A 17,803-nucleotide genomic window follows, 5' to 3' on the forward strand; every position below is an offset into this window, starting at 1 on the left:
ACAGACAGACATTTTTTTTTTTATTCTCCCAACTTTTTAATACAAATTCTTTAACATGCAACAACACACACTAACATTACTCGGAGAAAATGCTACATTGTTTTGTGAGTAAGTGTTGTAGGGTAACTGAAGAAAGTCAATGAAGGGTTGTCAGAATTAATCCAAATGTGGTAAAAAGACAAAGTTATTTCAGGTTTATAGATATTTTACCAAAGCTAAAAGGGTTGTCATTGTGGTGATCGTGTTGCAAAGACTTATATGGCTAACTAAACCTAATACCGAAGACAAATTCTTACAGCAATCGGGATGACAAATATAAGAAATATATAGAAGGAATATGACAAGCAGAATCTCATGGGCCAGATGTGCTTGCACACTACACTTTGTTTTATTTCCTTTTATCTCTGGTGAGAGGATAAACTAGATGTGACCGCTGAACTCCTAAAGCAGAATGAACAATAGATGCCAGATTAGATTTACCAGCATCTTTTGTTCTAGTAGAAACCATGTGTCTTACTTTTACCAAGTAAAACCCAACCCTGATGTATACAAAAAATAAGGACAAAAAACATACCCATACATTTAAAGTGCTTTGAAGAATATGAGCACTTGGCGGGCTGTAGGAACTTTGGACAAGTGCAGGCTTGGGAAGTAACCCCTATTATCACACAATGTTTGGCAAGTCTCTGGGGTCTGTGTGAAAAAATAGTGCAAATTAGATAAAAAGTTAGGGTTTCCCTACAAAGCCTCAATCAGCCAACCCCCCCCCCCCCCCCATCTAAGTCGGTAAGGAGGGGAAAACAATTACAGTCCTCCTTAGCATTTCTCAAACCTTCTCTATTGCAGTCAGTCCAAATCCATTTATTCTCTCCTCTTAAACCCTGAACTCCAGTCAACAAATCAAATAAAAAGAGCGTATTTAAGGATGTAAAAACAAAACCAACTTTCATATTCAATTCAGAGGTTCTCCTTTTTCAGCCAATAAATCTACTCAGTCTGTCCAGGTTATCCTGGACTCCTCCCATCATCCTGATGGACAGTAAAAGGAGAAGCGGAAGATGAATCAGCTCATCTTTGTCACGGTTTATTATTCTATCAACAATTTGGCTTGATCCTTGTTTTACTCATCCCTACCCCACAGTCTGTACTGCACTGCAAGAGGCTGATCCAATGATCCAAGGTCAATTTCCAGTACTTACACTTCATTATTGTTTTTTATAACCCTCCCTTCAGGAGCGTGTATAAACATACCCCAACCTATTCCTTCCTTATATATGTTTTGTTAATGTGTGCCACAACAAACACAACTATAATGCAAGTGCCACTTTGGTGCCATTTAACATAGATTTTATTACTGCTATATACCATGCGGTAAAATATGAATTACTGCAACTCAATACTGTGAATTTCCCCTTCTAGTTTGAACACTGGAGCCACTATGGATGAGAGACGGACTAATCTTTCTACCCTTGGCTTAGACTACATCTGGGCATTCAAAAGGCATTTCACCCACTAATACACTGAGCTTGTGGAGGTCTACTGGTTTCCATCTGAGAATGACTATCATAGTTCTAGGCTGCTGCATCTTCTTTTTGAATTCTGCCAGCCCAAAGGACCTGTACATCTTACGATACAAAAGCCCTGATATGGACAGTTAAAGGAAGACTCCCAGCCTTCTGTAAACTGAAAAGAGACGAGATTTAGGCTGAAGCATCACATGACCACAGCACATTTAATGGGCAGACAAAGGTTGGCACCCTCATCAAGTTTTTATTGCTGTCTTAGTCCCAGTCTGTGAGATTTCTTTAAATCCTGGCCTGAGGCTTGGGTGTCATCCAGACCAGAAGAGATTGGTATTTCTTGGGAATAAGAAACCACCCTAAAACAAATTTGTTTAGTGCAGTGGAGATGAGAAAACAACTCTACTGGCCTCTGCTGCAGGACAGGAACCAATGGACATCTTCCCAATGGGAAGCCAGAAGTCCCAACTCTTCTTTATCGAAAGTTAATACAAAGTTCCTGGCCAGAGTAAGACCTTCAGTATACAGAAATTTGTCTTCTTTTGGACTGTACTACAAACACACTCAATCAAGAAATATGCCATATGTGCTGTGGCCAGCAACTTGAAAACAGAATCCAACTTTAAAAGTTGTAATGTCCAAAACTTCGATACACGATCAGTGCAATGACAATGTGCAAAATTACAGCAACCCATAGTAACCTGTTTCTTTAGGAACAATACACCGGTTTCCTATGGGTTACAGTGATTTGCCCCCCCTCAGCCTGAAAGATGATGAAACACCAACTAGATAACCCATAGGTCATAAGGAACTTTGGTTTAACATTTTACAAAAGTTAAAAAAATAAAAACTTGGCCTTTTCATATTAAAATGGCAGAAAGGTAACAATTATAAATGTAATATACGATACAAGAGTGCAAACATTGAAGAGTACCTGTCAGTTTTACAGAGACAGCCAATTTGCTGGCTGGAAATTTGTAAAGGAGGCACAAAATGGTGGTATAGCTCCTTTTGATTTGATAGCATAGTCATAATACTCCAGTATATAAAATTGGCCACATGCAGTTTCTAGGTTCCTTTCTGTATCCCTGTGGCAAACCAAGGGAAAAAGAGGTCACACTTTTGAAACAAACTTCACTGGGAGGATGATGAAGCCACTTCTACATTGGATTGTGGGCATAAACATGATGGTTGATATCATCTGCAAATGCTATATAGAGGCTTATTCAATAGGATGCCTAGCATAGTAACTAGCTGTTATGGGTTACTATACTCTGCATATCTTTAGTGGAAAGACCCAACGTTATTTGGTCTTAAAACAGCCATACAGATATTGGGCCTGATTTATAAAAGCTGTCCAAGGCTGGAGAGAATACACTTTCATCAGTAATACTCGGTGATCCAGCATACTTCGAATAGGTCTGGTCCATGATTCAAACCCTTTGCTAGAAATTCATTCCAGGTTTGCTGGATCACTCAAGTAAAGAATGAGGCTGCATATATTGTGTAATGTTCTGTGTAAATTTTTTATGATCTTTCCAGCGATAGGAAGGAACAGATGAAGGAACAAGTGCTGTACACACAGTGCCTGTTCTGTTCTTTGGAGAGGGGAAAGGAGAAGACAAGCAAGCAGCACCATGCTGTGCTCCCCTTCATTGACTTGTATAGCAGTTTCCCAGTTTTGTCCTGACGGATCCATGAACAAAGTCGGGTGGTAGCTGTACACATTCTCGCCCAAGACGGGCATGACCATTCGTCTTGTGTGATAATCATCTGACATGTTTACATAGCCTTGGGGTGCAATAATTGTGCAAAAGACTGCATGATACATGAACACTGTACATACAGCACCATTCTGCTCCATGGAAAGGGTAAGGGGGAAAGGGGAGGGGGAGAACTTCGGAGCAGTGCCCCGCTGTGCTCACTCCCCTTCACTTTCATTATGATTGCTCGACGTCTGTGGACCCGCCAAGGCGGTCGTCAAAATGATGGACAACAAGCGCTGTACACATGCCAGATTCTAATCCGATATCAGCCCTGAGGCGACTATTTGATGGGAATCATCTGACGTGTGTACATAGCCTTACTCATTTTAGTCAAAACAATGCAATAGGATTTTAATTGTGGCTATGGGGCTGATAAGATCACTGAATATAATTCAAGGAGTCATGGTAAACCATTGATTTACTGCTACCTGTTAGAACAATGTGTACAAATCCCAGCCTTCTTCTTTTGAGGGCCACTAATATAACCCATTCAATATTCAACCTTCTTCCACATGTAAAAATCAACCCTTTCACGCAACAGCACACTGAAAACATGCGTATATGGGACCAACATCTTACTTTGTGTCTATAAATACATTGAGATGCGGCTTCCTGAGAAGCGCGACGCACGGTGACAACAGGAAACACGAGTTTATAACACACTGTTGAGAAGCCACACACAGATTCATAAATACAAACATATTAGATATGCTGGTTAAATAGGCTATTTACACATTGCAAGAGAAGATTTCTGACTCGCAAACAGTGAGGAGGACTGCTGTATCATGGTCGGTGACCTTGTGTGTTTTTGGGAATTCTGGACCGGCTGTATGTTATTTCCTTCCACATACTAAGATATTTACCGAACGTCTGCAAAAATGTGGAGGGGCTGAAGGGAGTCAAGAATGTTAAAGGGACCTATTGCACTTTCAAGCAAAATCACAAGCTTGGTATAATATGGATATTCCTTTTGGTTTTCACATTTTTGGTGTTGTGTATACTACCATTGTCTAATCTGAAGCAGGCCTTTATTCAAAGGACAAGTCATCCAAAAATGGTATTTCAATAAAAGGCATCAACTAAATGTTACCATCTCTTCCATATTTTGCTATAGCAGCATGGGTTTCAGATTTCCTCAACAAAAATGTCAGGGCTTATCTGGCATTATATAGAAAAAATAATCATGGAACCCTACAAAAACTGCAAAAAATGGTGTCTACAGCTAGCATACTTCTTTAAACATTTGCACATACTGAACTACACTAACCCACCACCTTCCCCACAAAGCCTAGACATTGCCACATGGAGGGGCTGTAATGTCATGAAGAGGTGGTGTGGAAGCATGGGTCAGTAAAAAAAATGAGTTCTGGTGGGGGGTGGATAAGGCAACTTGCAAAGAACATGATTGGAAAAAGAACTTTGACATGACTGGCATCTCTTTAAATCTGCTAATATAGCAGAAACTGCTCAGACTTCTACTCAACACATAAAAGACAGCAAGCCTGTGATTTGGTCTTTGGGTCACAGGTAAGTTAAAAAATACAACTTAATGCACTAAAAATCATTGATTTTTTTTAAATCACAGAACTTGTATATGTGCCCAACTCTATTTTGGTTTTATCATGTTGCAATTCACTATAAATCAGCATAATGGAAAAGAAAAGAAGAGCTGTAGAAGTCACTTAAGGCTTTGCTGCTTTGACTTTCTCAATCTGCTACAGCTTCTTCTCTGTCCCACCAAAGGCCAAGGTGGGTCCAAACCAGTGAGCACTGCTTCTACATGGTGTAGTCTGCATTATAGTTATGTTTGAATTGAGCGCAGCTTTATTTTCCTTGGTTCCCCTAATGCCCCTCCACATAAATGCCTTGGTGGTGTTCTCTTATTAGCGGCCAGTAAACCCACCATACTTGCCAGCTTACATCAAGAAACTATTATTATTGTGGTCAACACATCCAATTGTCATATGTGATATGCAGAATGGTGGTCTCAAACTGAACTTGCACTATGGGATCTTTTAGTAAAGGGTTTCCATATTCTTCAAAATATTTCCCAAAGTAGCTCTACAGTGCGTCTGTGTGACTGTGGCCAGGAGTGCAATGAACGAGAGTGGCTTGATGTTTCCAGTAAAGCACCATAAATAGATTTAAATCTTTGGTACTGTAGAGCCACCACCACTATTTCATGGCTTATCAGGACAAAACATAGCCCAGTACATAGCCTAAAGGATGTTTTCTGTTTCTCTGGCCACATTGTGTATATAAATGAATATACAAAGACACACATTTGTGTGTCATAATGCCTTACCTCATACAAAAGTAATGGCAAAACCATTAACAAAATCAGCACAGGTAAAGATATTTTGCTGATGACCAATGGTATCCATTGTTACATTAAAAAGAAAAAAAAATTTTAAGCCAGGAAATTGGTAGTTGGTCAGGAAATGATTTTACCCCCACTATGAAAATACAGGTCACTGCTGCCCTTGGGGTTTAGTTGCATTTTTTTTATCGAAAAGCTGACTAATGGATGTGTGATATATACTAATAGTTCTTGTCAATAGGCCAACTGGTACTTTGGATTCACTGTTCCTCCTAAAAAATGTTCATCAACTGATGAATAAAATCAACAAGTTAGGTTACTGAAAACAATACTTTGTAAGTACAAGATGAAAGAAGCTTCTACTGCACGGGACTGTATAAAAAAAAAAGTGATATTTGAGTTGTCCAACTAAACAGATGCTGAATGAGAATTAAAAAGAAGAATGTGTTCTGTTGCAATGGGCAACACAGTTTGTTTTTTTTCCTTCACAAGTACGACACCTTGTTTTGCTGGTCTCAGGTAATGAATTATGGGCTCTGGGTCCCGTTGTTCTCCAGCCTTTCCACTTGTTTATCCATCATTTCTTTCTTTTGCCATTTTTCTCACGGAGAAAGTGTTGAAGAGTAAAGGGCCTCTACCTTCTGCAGTGGAAACAAAGCCGGATGTACAATACAACAGATTTGCCTATGTTCTCCCAAGCAAATCAGCAAAGTTCCACCTTAAAAGCACAGAATGAATCACAATACTGCTGGGTCCCTACATGATATGAAATAAAAAAAAAAAAAAAGAAAATATATCAGTGTTCCACCAGGGAACATTATCTCCACTCTCCACAATCTGGACATCCTAAGGGTTTCTTGGGATCCACTGGACAATCCTTCCCGCTGCATGCATATTTAATAGTGCTCGCATGCTGTTTAGTGTAGAAAACCATTGTCCTTGACGCAAAGTGCAGAGAGAATAAAGTCAAAATAACTTTTCATTTCCATCTTTCAATGATAAATCCACCTTTGTATATCATACAATAAGTGCTGTGTAAGTGTATTGATTAACCTCAATACTAAGGGGTCTTTGGGGACACTGATCACATGGACATGGCAGATGGTGCCAATTTTTCTCCCTTTTCAAATATCAGTCATCAGAAGCCAGACCTAGAGCCGGCTGGTATAAGGTGGCGAGTGTTATTTGTCAAGAAGTTTGACAGATCAGGCGGTATGTGTGGCGATGTGTCTCTCCAGGAGGGTACGATGGGAAAAGTACTTATTGCAGAAGCAGCACTGGAAGCGCTCGGGGCGATGGGTGCGCATGTGGACGTTGAGCGAGCTCTTCTGGGTGAAACGTTTGCAGCAGATGGAACATTGGAAAGCCCGGACACCAGTGTGGGTCACCATGTGTTTCAGGAGATAATCCCGAAGGGAGAAGGAACGCCAGCAGATGCTGCACTGATGTGGTTTCTCTCCTGAAGGGGGAATAAAGTAATATGCAGTTATTTTTTATATTTGCATACAAATATTGCATCATGTTTACAAATTAGGTGACATCACTGCCTGTGGGACAACTAAGCAACTTCCCTTCCATAGTGGAATATAGCTGCTTTCTGCAATAAAGCCCTGCTTGATCACGAATTTTGGAAAAAGGAAAGTTGGTTTGTGCGAGACAGGGGCTCCTTTGACTTGGCTGGAAAGGTTTTGAATGGGGTGTATATAGCTTTCAGGCTAAGTGCTTTGTTTGTTAAGGGCTCTAGGGAACGGTGTGCATCTGCTAGTTTAGGGGTTCTGTAGCCAGCCAAGGAAGAATTGGGAGGGATGCTTGGCCACCTGGTTGATGCCCGGGTCTGAACCCTATCTTAGGGAGCACAGGTGCTCTATTAAGAGTTGCAACAGCAGCAGACTGCTGGGAGCTCAGTGGCTTCCCAAAGCTTTACGGTGAAGGAACTCAAGAGAAAAAACACCTTAAGAGTAAGCTATATTCTTTTCTTTATGTAAAGAAACTTCTTGTTCATTGCACTATTAGGTTATGTACACACATCAGATGACTCGCTCCAATAATCGCCTCAGGGCTGATATCGGACGAGAATCTGGCGTGTCTGTAATGAAAGGGGAGAGAGCGCAGCGGGTTGCTGCTCCATCATTCTTCCCCCTCTATAGAGCAGAATGGCGCTGTATGTACAGTGCTCGTTCATGCATTATGCAATATTTTTGTCATTGGAAAAATTTGTGAAATGCTTTCCAACGCCAATAATGTGTGTACAAAGCCTTAGATGGAGAAAAAACTAGAGGACAAGTGACCAAGCCAAGGACTAGGACTTTTGTTGTTGTTTTGTTCATTGTGTTAACCTGCCTTTGTGTGTTATACTTTGCTAAAAACCTACATTGTGCTACCTCATTTTGAACTGCTGCAAGCCTCTTGCTACAAGCAATCCCCCACAGAAAGCTCATGCTTATGTATATATCCCCATAACACCTGTACCCATTTCCTTTTATCCATTTACTTGTAATACATTGGTTTCTATTAAAGCCATACTAAAGATGTCATTTTTCCTCCTGCAGAAATCTTTTTCTAGACTTCCCAATCTCCAAAAATAAGATTTAGAAAATAAAACAGATTATGGGGCATTTGAAACATTGGAACTTTAGAGTGACATAATATTTAAAGATGGAGGCCCATCTTTCCTACAACAGGATTTATGCAGCCAGTTTTTTTGCAGGGAAACCTAAAAGGAAATATTTATACTTTGGAAGAATTGAAACATGTCCTGCTAAATTACCATGTAATGGAAAGAATTCACTGCAATTCAAATACAAAGTACAGGAATTTCTTTCCCTGTTTTATTATAACAGAGTGGGTATTTTCATTCTGAATTATTTTTAGCTTCCATACAAAGCCGTGTGTATGAAACAATTGTTGTATTATTTTATTCTGCATAAACAATTGTTTCAACCTTTTTATAACAATATTGTTGCACATCCTTGGATCGGACCATGCCACCTTAGTGTGTAACTCTTGCAGTGACCCCTAGGGGGAAAGGTAATATGGGAGACTGTGGTCACCCAATAACAGGAAGTGAAGGAACAAAGGATAAGACTATGTACACATGTTAAGATTTTTGACGTTGAAAAGGATCAGTCATGATCGTTTCCAACGGCAGAAGATGAATGAACGAGCTCTGTACATACTGCGCTGTTCTGCTGTATGGAGAGAAGAGGAGGGAGAACGAGCAAGCAGCACCCCCCCTTCTCTCTCCCCTTTACATGCATTGCGTACATACGTCTTTCTACATTCGAGAATCAGCCTGGACGTATCCCAGAAAGACGTTGGATGGCTGCTGTACACATGTCAAATTCTCGTCCGATACCAGCACTGAGGAAAAACAAATCATCCGACGTGTGTACGTAGCCTTAGGGTTGGTGCAAACAAGTGGTCTAAATAGCAGTGGCCAGAGAGAGACACCTTGTCAACAACCTCAACCACTGCACTGGTTGTTAATGAACTGTTTGAGAATTTTACAATGGGTAGTTTTGATTCACTGCTGCCCCATTCATGCCCAATTGACGGGTGTGTGTGTGTGTGTGTGTGTGTGGGGGGGGGGTCTCCCTTTTGAGCTAAATTTGTGTTAGGAAACGGGAACCAAACTGCAACTTGTACCTGTCCGAGCTAGTCCTATCGCTCCATACACATGCCTAATAATGACACCGGATGTGACTGTTTCATTGGCTTGTCTTGCTTCATAAAAAGTGGAAGGGTGAATGGAAGTAAACAATCTGTACATCCCCTCCCGATTATAAATGTGTTGGCTCATCCCTCATCCCATAAAAACATGATATAATACAGTAGAGAACAATGGATTTTAGAGGCATGGATATATTAAAATGCAGAAAATCTTTATTTATAAAAGTAGAACCAAATAAAACAAAATAATAAAAAATTCGCTTGTAAACACTGTATAATGTCTTGACGCTAAAACAACACGTTTCACAGACATTTTAGTTGGCGTCATCAGGTGTACATCCATTGTTCTGCACTGTATTGTAACAAAAGGGGGTACAGTGTTCAACACAGAAATTAGTAGGTGAGTGGCAGCCTCTGTTTTGTGAGCCAACTCACAATACAGATTCAGTAATCACCCAAAAACAACCGGGTGGTTACTGAAAAGTGCTGAATGGTGTGTCAACCAGGAACTGCCCCCCTGCATTTTTACCATTAGAAAAAATATATATATGTGTCATTAACATCATTTAGTGATTCGCCACTGCACAAGACGACAAAAGGATGCTCTGGATGATCAATTTTTAGCCCAGGACAATCAGGAACTATCGCATCCAGCAACCAAAATCTGGCGTCTCTCTGGAGCTTTACTTGGCAGGATCGTCAGGTAATGTTTTTTTGAAGACTGCAGATTAAAGAAAACTGTAAAATGTTTGCAAGTTATCAACAACTTAGATGGTATACAGGATTTTAGTGACTGGAATCAGACCTACTACACCAATTAAATACCCCCTGCAATGCTGTCTGAGACGCTCCCATAATGTATTTTTGACACAGGATTCCAGCTCAGCTGCAGAATGTTTGGGGGTTGTTACGGTCAACATATTTGTGATCGGCTATCTCATTTGACGTTAGATAAGATATCAGCTGTTAGATGCTATCTCTGGGCTGCAGTCCAAATTAACCAGGAATGTAATGCCCCATGGTAAGATTAACTATGGTTATTTTGTTCTGGAAAGAAAGGTTTCTTTTCTTCAGATCTCAGATCAAAAGGTGCATGGATAAACCAAGAAATTTAGAAATCTCAGACTTCTGTAGAACATATCAGGACTTCTTAACTATAAAAGAAGTGTCATTACCCCCTCCCACCTCCATATCCAGACATGTTACATCAGCTATTACTATTCACTTATGTTAGCAAGAAACCATAATAAATGTATAAAAATATGTTTTCAGACACAATATTGTTAAGTGTCAGTGGAATTGAGATGTAGGAGCTCCAATCCCCCTGGCAGTAATCCCGAGTGTGGCTCAGGGTTACATTTTATTACAAATAGCGGTAACCCCGAGCCACACTCGGGGTGGAATTAAGGGCTTACCTGGACTCCACAAGCCCACGGGTACCTTGGCAATGCCCGGCCAGCATCAGCGTTCCCTTGGCCTTGCATCCCCGGTGTGTGAAGTTGGGGATGCGAGGCCATGAGATGCAGATGCCGGACAGGCATGCGTTGCGAGTAGGTGTTGGTGGCGTGCGCTGGTGGGTGGGAAATTTAAAATAAAAAGTATTTTTAAATGTCAAATGTACTGATTTAACATTTAAAAATTCTAAAATAATCATACCACCAGAGAGGTTAAAAACAGACTTATCACTGAAGTGGGTAGAAGCTTGAAGAAGGGTAGATTGTAAAAGGTTTTTTTTTTTTTTAAGCAAGCCCCTCCCCAGCTTTAACTGCCGTGGCGGTAAAGACAGAAAGGGAGCGCAGAACCTCCTGGGATACACGTCACATATCCCAGGAGACTTCTGGCTGCTCCTTCTACACATGCCCCCTGCGCAGTGCAAGTTAGGTTGACATTACCAGAAGATGGACAAAGATGGTGGCGTCTGTAGCTTTTTTTTGACCTGGGACAAAGGAGGATTACAGGACATTGCTGGACATCCCTGGAGGGATCTGGAAGTTAGGTTTAGTTCTACTTTAACTAAAGCGATAAAAATTTCAGGTTGTAGTGAAAAGAGGGGTTTCCTGTGGCTTAGATGTATCATGAAACTTACATACAGTAATACATTCATTCATGTCATGGGGTTGGGTAATCAAACTAGACAGCAAATCTTTTCTCTATAACCAAAAAGTTTTCATATGGAATTTTTAGGGGTGACTAATCAACAAGATTTAAATACGAGTGGAGTCCAACCATACCATATGTAAAGAGGGTTAGTGAATAGAATTTGCTGAAAATAGATAACTAATATATAATTATGGTTGGGAAGTTTGGAATGGTGGTTTCTGACAAAATGCCTCCATAGGTTGTATTCGCTTCATTACAACATGAATGATTGATATTCAATTGATAGTTCGATGTTTAGCAGTTATCTATTTGGAGCTTTGGGTCAATCTTCAGCTTTGGTTTCTCCTTGGTAAACCTCATCTATCACCTCTGCAAAGTGTCCCCAGCTTAACACAAAATTAGCCAACTGTGTCAAACTGTTGACTGCAACAGCTTCGTTATCCATCATTAACCTAATGGTAATATATTATTTAATTGTATAAGAGGGTGGCTGTATTTCGATCTGACCTTTTCTCAAACATAAGGCAGGACCTAGAAGCTCAAGTTCTACAAAAGCAATATATTTGGGACAGTAATCAAAGCTCCAGTCTATGTCTATATGGAGAAGGATCCAAGCCATCCCCGACACGAGCAGAGAGTTCCTGGAGTAAAGCTCAGGGACCAATTTAAGCTCAGTAATAATACCTTTCACTGTCATCCTATAAGCAGCCAAATTTCTCTGCTATTTTAGTTTCCAATTGGAATTTAAAGCATCTCCTAAACAAGATATAAAAAGAGTAAAAAGTATGAGAATACCCAGCACAGCCAGGGGTGTGGAAGGAAGCTGCTTAAAAATGATTCTTCTGTTAGCTGCGTACACAGGAATCTATACCTAAGACAAAACTATTTTTAAAGGAAGAATATAATGGTTTTGCTCACCTACTTTTTATTGTGTGTGTGTGCACAGGCTTTTTTCCTTTTTTTTTTTTTTTGGGGGGGGGGGGGGGGAGAGGGGGCAAAATAGAGCATTTTGGCAGGAAAGGGCTGGGTTTGATCTGCATTGAATGTTCAAAAGCACTTCAACAGGGCATGCTGCATTCATAGAAATGCAAATAAAACTGCTCAGTAAATGTCAATGGGATTTTGATGAACTACAATTGAAGGTACAATCCAAACATGTCCATAGACACTTCCCCCGATCATATTCAACAATAGGTCCAGCTATGGGCCCACTGATGTGACTATTGATGCAATTTATTTTGTTATAAGTAATGCATATATTATGTTTAGTGGTAAACCAAGAATTTTTTTTAAGCTGGGTGGAAGGAAATTGTAGGTGGGTGGCAGCCCCTGTATTGTGACCCAACTCATCAGTAACCACCCAAAAACCTTGTGGTTACTGAAAAATGCCAGGTGGTGTGCCCGGCTGAAAAGGGTTGAGGGGAGCACGGATGTTGATTAAAACATATTGTTCAATATTCGGATCTCCTGCCAGTGGGAGAGCTCCTTGCACTATACACACACAAGCAAAGCCATGTTATTTTACTAATGGCAGGGCACATTACCGCTGGCTGATGGTTATAGGGTAGTGCGTTGGGGGCGGGGGGTTACTAATTTATATTCAATTCATATATCCATCAAAGACTGATACTTTTCAGTAACCACCTGGCTGTTTTTGGGCGTTTACTGAAATGATGGGTCACAAAACAGGGGCTGCCACTCACCTAACTTTTTCCCACCCAGCTTAAAAAAAAAAATTTGAGGAGAACTGACTAATTTTATATATAAATATATATTCCTGTATACAGCATTCCACCCCCCACCCCCTGACAAATTAAAATGTATTACCTAATAAAATATAAGTAAAACACAATGCAAACAAAAGAGATAAAGAACAGCAGTGAAGGGGGTGTAAGGAGTTCTTTGGAAATGGACAAAGTTAACCAATGGTTAAAAAGACCAAAAATTAAACTATCCCCTCCTGAGGCTGCTTACATCAATGTAACCAAAGAAGAACCCTTTGATCAGCATTTTTCAAAATATATTGTAATAATCTTGATATAAGGCTTTAGGTATAAAAGGAGGCAATTGTTAGCCCCCGAAGATGGAGAAGGATCCATAATGGGGTTGCAGCAACTTTATCAGGGGAGCAGACACAGCAAAGCCACAAGCTTTGAGTGGGAAATGTAAAAAAGCTGGAAGGCAACGTGCTTTATCAGCATGAAGCAGTTGACAGGGCAGCAACTATCAGATCTATGAGGGGCCCGTCACCTCTGACTGTTGGCGCCAACAATTACCGTTTAAAAGAGGGATTGTTATGATTGGATAACGGGCTAACGTGTAGAATTAAGGACAGAATGCACAGATTCCTGAAAAAGCCCAGAAGTTGACCTCCAAGATTCTAGGCCAGTGTTCTCCCCAGTCTCTTTTAGCTGGGCGCACCACCCAGCAATTTTCAATGTTTTGGGTGGTAACTGAAAAGTTCAGTAACAATAGAGGGACACTAGTTTGGGCATAATACAAAGATGATGGCAAAATGGGACATACTTGTGGGCATTACAAATTTGGAACAAGGTATAGGGGGATGGAAGAATTCTGAGTTATAGGGGGTTACTGGATTCCTATAGCAAGAACTGGGAAGTCTAAATTTGTCAAGTGTTGCCCCACCAACTTTTTGACCACTAGCCTTCATCTTCTCTCCGCTCAGCTGATAAAAAATTCTGGGGAGAACACTGTAGGCTATATCGGTCTTTAAGCTAGAGTTATATTGACAAAGCACTTACCAGAATGGATGAACATGTGTTTAGTGTAATTCTTCCGGGAACTAAAGGTTTTCTGACAGTGACTGCAGACATAGGACGGTTCAGGGTTTCGGGAGGGCCCCGGGCGCTGGGTTTGGTCATTCTGCAAGTTTCCAGGGACTATGTTTGAATTCATTTGGACAACATTGCTGGTGCCGTCTTGTTGCACGCTGAAAAAACCCTGCGTGACTCCAGATTGATTTTGGTTAGGGTGCGTCAGGTGGAACTGGAAGATACTGGAAGAACTTGTGGCCACAGCAGCCGAGACAGAGTTCTTGATATCTCGAGGAAGGACTGATGCCACAAACGGAAGCCCCCTGGACTCCCCAACTCTGGCATTAAAGGGAGGGTTGGACTTGAAGTCAGAGCTAGCTACTACAGCCAGGTTCCTAAGGCTCGAGCTCTCTAAACTGCAGTCTGACCTAAATTTGTCCGCATTGTCCATTGACGCCTCTCTATTGCTTTCTGACAGGTTCTCTTCACTTTGCCAAGGAGGAATAAAGGTTTCTGAAAACACATCCTGGTTGGAAAAGAAGTCCTGGCCCTCAGCAGAAAATTCCATCTGCCCAGTCGTGGAGTCTTTTCGTCCGTTGCTTGCATTACGGACTTTATCGTCAGGACTTCTGACTTTTTCGCTTTCGCTGCAGCTGGTATATCCGCCACTACACTCCGTGAACACAGCTGCCTTTTCCTCCTCTATATCATCTTTGCAAGTCCCATCATCATCTTCCTCATCTTCTTCCTCTTCATCCTTAATAATCACAGGAACAGAATCAGAGATCTGGAGGCGTACCGGCTGACGCTGTTTTCGGCTGTGGCAGCTCTGTGGCGCCTCTGCTTGTGTCAGGTAAGCTGTTGACATGCCATCGTTGTCTGGGACGTGCTCAACTTCTGACACCGTCATCTCCCGGACTTCTGGAAGCTGACGCTGCTGCGATGACAACATATCTCTCAACTTATACCGAACTTCTGAGGCGCAAAGTAACTTTGGTGTTTCACTAACCGTCCCCATCTGGGAGATGATTTCCATATCATTGGTACGTAAAGAAGATGGCAAGGAACAACTGGTGTCTCTTATTGTCAAACCCGTTGAACATTCCGGATCCTTAGTGGGCTGCTCTTGGATTTTGTTCATGGAAGAGCGACTCTGAGGTCCACAGGGTGCCATGGCCCCAGCCATACCCACAGGCTTGTTTGCCCTACTCTGTGATATGATCTGCGTGCATTCATCAATTACGGTTTTAATCTGAAGGATACTGGCTGCCGTTAAGATCTGCAGAGCTTCAGACTGGGCTACAACCAGCGAACCGCTGTACATAAACTCCACCAACTGCTGTACCACCTGAGTTGGTACCACTGGTGGGACTTCAATCTCAGAGTAACCCAAGAGAAGCTTGTCATGGAAAAACGGGCTCCCAGCTGCCAGAACGCAGCGATGGGCTCGTAGGGTCGCGTCGTGGATGTGCACAGTGACATCGCAGAAATGACCACCCAGCCGCTGGGCATTCAGGGTCTCCAGAAGACTTTTACTGAAGTTCTGCAGGTGGATGTAATGAACTGCGTCAGCCATCTTTGATGATAAGTAGTTAGCTGCAAAGAGATATAAGTGAACAGATATCGAGTCAGTAAAACAAAACAGACCTTAAGTGACTTACTGTGAGTTTTAAAAAATAATAAAGTCCCTGCTGCAAAGTTAAAGAGTAATACTTACACATTCTGCACCACCAATCTGTGTCTTTCCTAAAGCAGCCCTGGCTATGCTATCTTTAGCATCCAACAAAAATTCTGGGTGTGTCAGACATCTAGTCCTCTGCAACTTTGATTCCTTACACTACTGTGTACTGTACAAACTGAGAAGACAAAGAAAGAAGCCACAGTATGTAGAGGGGGTCCATCTAATACACCCAGAAATGTTCCAAATGTTGAAGATGTTTCAGCCAAGGTAGCTCCAGGAGACATCATGGTCTGCAATACAGGACAGACGGGTATTGCAATCAAAGCCTTACCTGCACGGTCCCCTGAAGCACTGCTAGCTAAAATATAAGCATGAAGAACACTTCTTCAGTATTTTCTCCAGATATTTTTCCAAGCTGGGGAGTGGGAAGAAACTGTAGGTGGGTGGCAGTCCCTGTATTGTGAGCAAAGTTTTCAGTAACAACCAAAAACAGCCGGTGGTTACTGAAAAGTGCTGGTGGTGAGCCCAGCTAAAACGAGCTGGGCAGAACACTGTTTCTAGATGTATCAGACAGTCCGCTTCTACATGCTATGGATTTCTTTTCGGCTGTTATTAAAAGGAGACAGTGGCAGAAGGGAGGCTAGGCATCTGACACATCCAAAAGAATGCTGGATGCTGAAGATGTTTTAGCCATGGTGCTCAAAAAGGCAGCAAAGATCAGCAGTGTTGGAGCTTTACTTTTATTTCTGATCACTAGTTGCTTGAGCTGTTCCTATCAACTGCCTGACCTCACATGATTTCCTAGCTCGAGTATGAAGTATGCAAGATCAACCAATATACAGAATGACTGGATAGATCTCCCAACCCGGGCTCCCAGGGTTTCCCAACCAGGGCTCCCTGGAACCCTATGGTTCCTCTAAAGTTTGATAGGGGTTCCTTGAGCAATTTGTCCCTCTCAGGTCAGTTTAAGTGACACTATTAGCTATCTGTAAGAGTAACATACTTCTTAATAGCCATTAATGTAAGAGGAATTCTTCCCACTGACCACCACACTAATATACTGTGAGCTGTGTATATAGTAATTATAAAAGGGGTTCCCCAAGACCTAAAAGTTATTTCAAGGGTTGCTTCATGGTAAAGCAGAGAAACACTGGGATAGAGTGACGCACAAAATTAAGTTTACAAAAGGAGGACATACACTTATTTAAATATATTAAAGTAAATATTTACATTTCACATCATCCAAGTTGTGAATACTGATATGGTTTTTACACTCCTACATGCTAGCAATGCCATGGCATTCATACAAATGCTCCCTCCAGTGGACGTATCTGCCAGTTCATCTGTCTCTCTGCGGAAGGGAATATTTGCTTCCTTTTGGACTGAGAAATTATTTATATAGAAGAAGAAGAATTGAGTGCCGCCCTGTCTCCTTTCTGATTAGTCCTCCTCTATGTTGTGAAGCAGAAGAGAAAAGGACAAACTCTAAAGCTTAACATAAGACAATTAGGCAGGAATGAGTCTTCTGCACACAACAGAGTATTAGGAGTTGTGTGAATATTTGCCAATAAAGGAAATGCATTCTGGGAAAATACCAAATTGATTAGATTGTAAGCTCTTCAGGGCAGGGTCCTCTCCTCCTCCCATGTCACTGTCTGTATCTGTCATTTGTAACCCCTATTTAATGTACAGCGCTAGGTAATATGTTGGCACTATATAATAGTAATAATAATAATTAATGGATTACGAAGCTGTACCAAACATATAAATATTTTATTTTTTTACTGTAGATTGAAGGGTTAAACAAAACACATTTTTGAAAATAAAGCTACTCCTTCGATTTGAACATCTACAAGTACACTGCCTTGAGTTTACAAAAAAAAAAGTTTGCGGTAAAAAAAAAAAAAAAAAAAAAAAAAAAGTTCCTTGCTAACCAGTCATTAGATGAGTTTTCCTGCACACATACTGTCTGC

At 41.2% G+C, this 17,803-nt stretch overlaps 1 protein-coding gene across 2 annotated transcripts in view; it reads right to left on the reverse strand.

Moving 5' to 3' along the window:
* ZBTB45 (zinc finger and BTB domain containing 45) overlaps positions 1–17,803 on the reverse strand; it is a 20,784-nt gene continuing 2,981 nt past the window's right edge. Inside the window, exons 2-3 of one of the 2 annotated variants that reach the window (XM_072426319.1) lie at positions 14,138–15,745; positions 1–7,065 (exon numbers count right to left, since the gene is read on the reverse strand). In XM_072426319.1, the coding sequence (XP_072282420.1) occupies positions 6,812–7,065; positions 14,138–15,745 (1,862 nt within the window). In that variant the 3' untranslated portion in view covers positions 1–6,811. The other variant, XM_072426320.1, reaches the window with a different exon arrangement.

The sequence above is a fragment of the Pyxicephalus adspersus genome, chromosome 11 (genome assembly GCF_032062135.1).
Source record: "Pyxicephalus adspersus chromosome 11, UCB_Pads_2.0, whole genome shotgun sequence".
In the NCBI taxonomy this organism is placed as follows: domain Eukaryota; kingdom Metazoa; phylum Chordata; class Amphibia; order Anura; family Pyxicephalidae; genus Pyxicephalus; species Pyxicephalus adspersus.